General features: G+C 38.1%; 2 protein-coding genes across 2 annotated transcripts; one reads left to right on the top strand and one right to left on the bottom strand.

Moving 5' to 3' along the window:
• Nucleotides 1-469: 469 nt before the first annotated feature.
• On the bottom strand, nt 470-2,083 carry LOC134854768 (uncharacterized). Its single transcript, XM_063871125.1, has 3 exons — nt 1,405-2,083; nt 951-1,224; nt 470-548 (listed from the first exon to the last, which is right to left on the bottom strand). The coding sequence occupies exons 1-3, from the start codon at nt 2,081-2,083 to the stop codon at nt 470-472; spliced, it is 1,032 nt and encodes a 343-aa protein (XP_063727195.1).
• Nucleotides 2,084-2,772: 689 nt separating this feature from the next.
• Nucleotides 2,773-4,014, top strand: LOC134854310 (uncharacterized). Its single transcript, XM_063870517.1, has one exon. The coding sequence runs from the start codon at nt 2,870-2,872 to the stop codon at nt 3,776-3,778; it is 909 nt and encodes a 302-aa protein (XP_063726587.1). The 5' UTR covers nt 2,773-2,869; the 3' UTR covers nt 3,779-4,014.
• Nucleotides 4,015-4,776: the final 762 nt, after the last annotated feature.

The raw sequence follows: 4,776 nt of genomic DNA, 5'->3' as shown, positions 1-4,776 counted from the left end.
TTTGGTTATGTAGGCTTGAGGGGAGCAATAGCTGTAAGTGTATGTACTTTGCGATCATCTTTTGTCGCAGTTGCTCTTTTTGATAATGTCATTTTCTGTATTTGGTCGTTGTGATTTGTATGAGTAAATCAGAAGTACAAACTGGATATGCCAGCGTCAGATTTTTGGCAGATTTTACAATTTTTTTTGTGTAGGGGTGAATTTGATTATTTGGATCTGTTTTGTTTTTTGGTCGGTATGTTTTTTAGTGCATATCGGATTTCTGTCTCCGTTTCTTGAAACAAAAATTAGTTTTTTTGTTCAAATTGCAGAAATCAGATGGCAGAAACGTCAACCATATTTTTATGGAAGAAGAAAGAGTAAATTAAACATCCCATAAATGGACAAATGTGTAATAAAATAATAACCGCGTGTATATTGTATAAATAAAAAGCACGTGCAAAAAAGGTGGAGAAATTGATAAGTTGTTTTACGCTTGTCGTGTCGCCTTCAATAACTTCTCCACAGTGTTAGAGCATTCTGTGAAGCCATGACATGTGTCTAAATGTCTGAAATCAATATTATTGTTACAATATCTGCAAATACAGTCCAGTTGGGACTCAAAACACCTTTCGACTAAGCAAATAAGATGATGGGCCTCATTTGCATAATATTGAGCAATAATTCTTCTTTTTAAGGGGCTCGCGCGATCTATTCTTAGGAAGTCGTCTCCAAGAATATGATGCAAGAGGGAGGTGTTCCTGGTGTAAACGCTAAGTCCATACCATTTTTTCCAGAAGATTCCTTGGATTTGTTTGACATGGGAGTCTATTTGAGCGGAAAACACGCCATGATCGATTGTTTGGATTCCATACATCGCCGCCGGATACACTATTGATTCGAATAGTCTTTTGGCCGACGTAAAATTAATTTTTGAGAACGGTAATTTCTGTTGGAGCGCAAACGTTGACCTTATAGCTGATCTGACCAAGTGTTTTAGGTGGGTTGTGATGGTAAGGGACGGTGATAAGTTGTAGCCAAGATAGCAAAATGAGTTTGTAAACCCGATTTCTTCGTATCCGTAGAAAACTTTGTCTGACTTTTTCAGAGGTCCACCTTTTCTGAATTTCATCATATTGGTTTTCTGGACATTGACAGTGAGCTTGTTAATTCTGCAGTACTCGTGGAGGTCATTCAGCGATCTTTTAACATCTAGAAGGAAAGGACTGGCTATGATTAGATCATCTGCATATAAAATGATCAAGCATTGATTGGAATCGATAAAATCCGGGAGATCAGCTATAAATAACGAAAAAAGCAAAGGTGAGAGCTTATCGCCTTGGGTCACGCCAATTAATTGGGGAATTTTGTTTGAAAGATTACAGCCGTCGGCAACCTGTTGAAAATTCTTTGAGCATATTTCACCTAGCGCGTGGATAATTTCACCATGCAGGCCAAGTCGGATGAGCTTTTGAATCAGGGTATTGCGGTCAACCGTATCAAACGCTTTCATGAAATCCACAAAACAGACATAGTATTGTGCATATGTGTCTATACCACTTTGAACATTGCATTTGAGCTCGTTTATTGCGTGAATCGTGGATAGCCCTTTTCGGAAACCATATTGGTTTCGCGGGAGTATGGAATTTCCTTCAGCCCATTGATAGATTCTGTCATGAATAATTCCGGAGTAGATTTTATAGCAGCATGATAATAAACTGATGCCTCTGTAGTTTGAAGGGGAGTCTTTTGGACCTTTTCCCTTGTAAAGAGGCACAATGTACGACGTCTTCCACACGTCTGGCAAAGTTGAATATCTGAAACACGTCTGAAATAGGGTTGTCAAAAATAAATAGCTGACTCCAAAAGAAGATTTAAGCAGCTCATTTGAAATACCGTCAGGCCCTGTAGCTTTTCTGCCTGCTGTTATCGACAAGACCCTCACAATCTCGGCCGTACTAATAGCTCGGTTGATAAAATCACAGTTTGGGGGATCGTCATCGGCGTAATTGTGCTGACTAAGGTTCACATAGTCGTTGATCTCTATGGAGCTGGAGACTTGAACATTGTATAACTCGTCAAAATGGGATTCCCAATCAGACATTGAGACTGAGCTCTGACTTTTTTTCGACGAACTAGCTTTGAGAATACCCCAGAATTTCGATTTGTCCGACTGAGCAAGCTCGATGATTTCGAATTCTCTGTTTTGAATATGAGTCGCCTTTTTTTGTCTACAGAGTCGCTTGAATATTCTTTTTGACGAATTGTACTCCAGTAGGTTAGTTTGCTTGTTTTTGTATGAAAATTTTAACTGATTATGCAAATTGTAAAGGGTTTTGTCAAACCACGGAGGTGATTTTCTGGGCTTTCTCAATATGGCGGCGGATTTGCAGGCTTCAACAAAGCTCTCGTAATATCTGTTTACGTCACCGACATAATCTATTTGTGCGATTTTTTCTTCGAGTTGAGTCAGGTCAACCGACCGTATTGAGCCGGCTCTTGAGGAATATTTCGAATTCTTAATCGATATTTCGGATGTAACCAGGTTGTGCTTGGTGAAATGGCAAGGTAATACAGATAGTGGTCCGACTATTGCGGAAGAGTTGTGGAAAATAAAATCAACCATATTTTTATTGCCAGCGCTAAATTGTTATTTGAAATTTTTTTGTTTCAGAGCAGATTTTTTCTTGAAATCTGGTTTAATTTTTTTTCTTAATTTTCGTTTTCGTTGAACAACCAGCCGCATGTTTGTATCTTTAAAATTGAACCAATTAAGGCGTTCCGCGTGTCTGCTTTTCGCGTGTAGTGTAATTACAATTTTTGCTTTTTTCAGTTTTGTGGTAAAAGATAAATCTTTTCATTTTTTTCATGTATTGGATTTCTTTTCGCTATGAATATGAAGAACTTGATCGTTATTAGCGGAGCTGGGGCTGTACCACAAACTTTGGACAAAACTTACTTGAAATTGGTCACTCCTAAGATACAGAAAGCCGCAAATGAAATGGCAAATTTTCATGATTACATTAAAGATGAATCGGACGAAGAAAGTTTTAAGCCTGTTCGGAAAAAAGTTCGTTTGGATAATTTATCGGAGCACGAGAAAAATATGCGACGAAAAATGAAAAACAGAGAGTCTGCACAAGCCGCTAGAGATAAGAGAAAAAATCATTTGGAAAATCTAGAGAAACGAGTGCTTGAATTGGAAGAAGAGAAGGTGACACTGCAACAGGCCAAAAAATTTGTCGAACAGAAATGTAATTTACTGGAAGAAGATAATACGCGTTTGAGAAACAGACTTATGGAAGCTGAAAGTGGTGTTGTTTTTCAAACTCACAATCGACAAATATCGGCAAGTAGCGAACACTGGGAATCTGTGTGCCGTGACCTGATGATCGAGAAAGAAGCACTAGAGTCGCGCGTAGCCGAACTCGAAGAAAAGTTGTGCGCGAAGCCGGATGCAGACAAAGTCGAGCAGATGGGTTGTCTCGTGCCAATCAAAAACGAAATCATGGTTTCAACCAGCGAAGAAAATTCCGAGTCCGCAGCACTCTTGGCATCTCTGCAGCAGAGCCGTTTTCTTCCCGCGTTGATGACCATGGTTTCAATGTTGCTTGTGTCGACGAAATATCCAGTTGCATCAGAAGGATGTACGACTCTGCTGGAGCAGTCTTTGAAGAAAACATACAAAGAGAGGAAGATAAACCGGGCGATTCAGCTGTCTATCATTCGACAAAAGCTGAAAAAGCAGCACGTTGCACAAACGAGAATGATTGCTCTGAAAGAATTGAAACCACCATAAACCGGAAACTAGTGGAAAATTGTAATGTAAACTCCGTAAATAAGGAGAGCAAAATTCCGAATAATTACCAATCGCAATTTTCGTTGCCATCAGCTCACGAGTTATTCAATGACGATTTTGCTGGCTTTGAAATTCCCAAAGACTTAGAACTGGAAGATTTTGATCTATCTATTTTCGATGATTTCTTCGTTTAACTTTATTTTAGCCTCATTTAATTAGTGCAATCCAGAATTAATTTTAGCTCCATCATGTTTTCAAATCATAAGTGATAGTACGGAGCTGAATTTTGTGTAGCATGATAAGATCAAAATAACAAGATTCTCTCTAAGTTCCAATAAACAAATATACTGTGAGACATTGAAAACGCAACAGCAAAGTTTCTAGTAAAAAATCATATATTTTTTGACAGTTTGCAAAATCCTTTGGCTTGCTCTGAAATTTATCAGCAGAAATTGGGGGTCTTTCCCATTATAGCCTCCCCCCCCCCCAGTAAACTATAGCCCCCACCAACCTTTCCCATTATAGCCCCCCACCGAACATTCCAATAATATACACACTATCCGTACTGATTAAAAAAGGGTAAATTATAAAGGGCTTCTTTATAATTTACCCTTTTTTTATCCGTACTGGTTTATACTACTTAATATACTAAAATTTATTTTGATGGAAATATTTCAATTATGATATTAAGTTGATTTATATCGATGACTTATTTTTCATGAACTGAATAATGATTGAGTATCAATTCAAGCTGCCTCACCTAGACCTCACCTTGACCTCACCTAGATGATTTTATATCATCCGTCAGTTGATTTTTTATGGCTTCGATCAATTTAGTCAAAATAGTAGACATCACAAAACATAAATGGGAAATAATTGGACTATTCCAAGAATATGATATTGTTGATTCCGATTCCAAGAGTATGTATGATCTGCCTATTAGTATAATTTGAAACCTCTATGGGGGCTGTAACAGGAAAGATTGGGGGTCTATAAAG

This window comes from Symsagittifera roscoffensis, chromosome 9 (genome assembly GCF_963678635.1).
Source record: "Symsagittifera roscoffensis chromosome 9, txSymRosc1.1, whole genome shotgun sequence".
NCBI classification, from domain to species: Eukaryota; Metazoa; Xenacoelomorpha; order Acoela; family Convolutidae; genus Symsagittifera; species Symsagittifera roscoffensis.
Note: the sequence above shows the minus strand (reverse complement) of the source record. Positions and strands in the feature narration are given on the sequence as shown.

What these genes read in the sequence shown, in the direction of transcription:
- LOC134854310 (XM_063870517.1), top strand. Translation starts at nt 2,870, where the DNA reads ATGAATATGAAGAACTTGATCGTTATTAGCGGAGCTGGGGCTGTACCA.
- LOC134854768 (XM_063871125.1), bottom strand. Translation starts at nt 2,083, where the DNA reads ATGTCTGATTGGGAATCCCATTTTGACGAGTTATACAATGTTCAAGTC. An exon ending in TGAAATTATCCACGCGCTAG is followed by an intron (nt 1,225 to 1,404) that starts GTGAAATATGCT and finishes TTTTATATGCAG; the next exon opens with ATGATCTAATCATAGCCAGT. An exon ending in TTGGTCAGATCAGCTATAAG is followed by an intron (nt 549 to 950) that starts GTCAACGTTTGC and finishes TATTGATTTCAG; the next exon opens with ACATTTAGACACATGTCATG.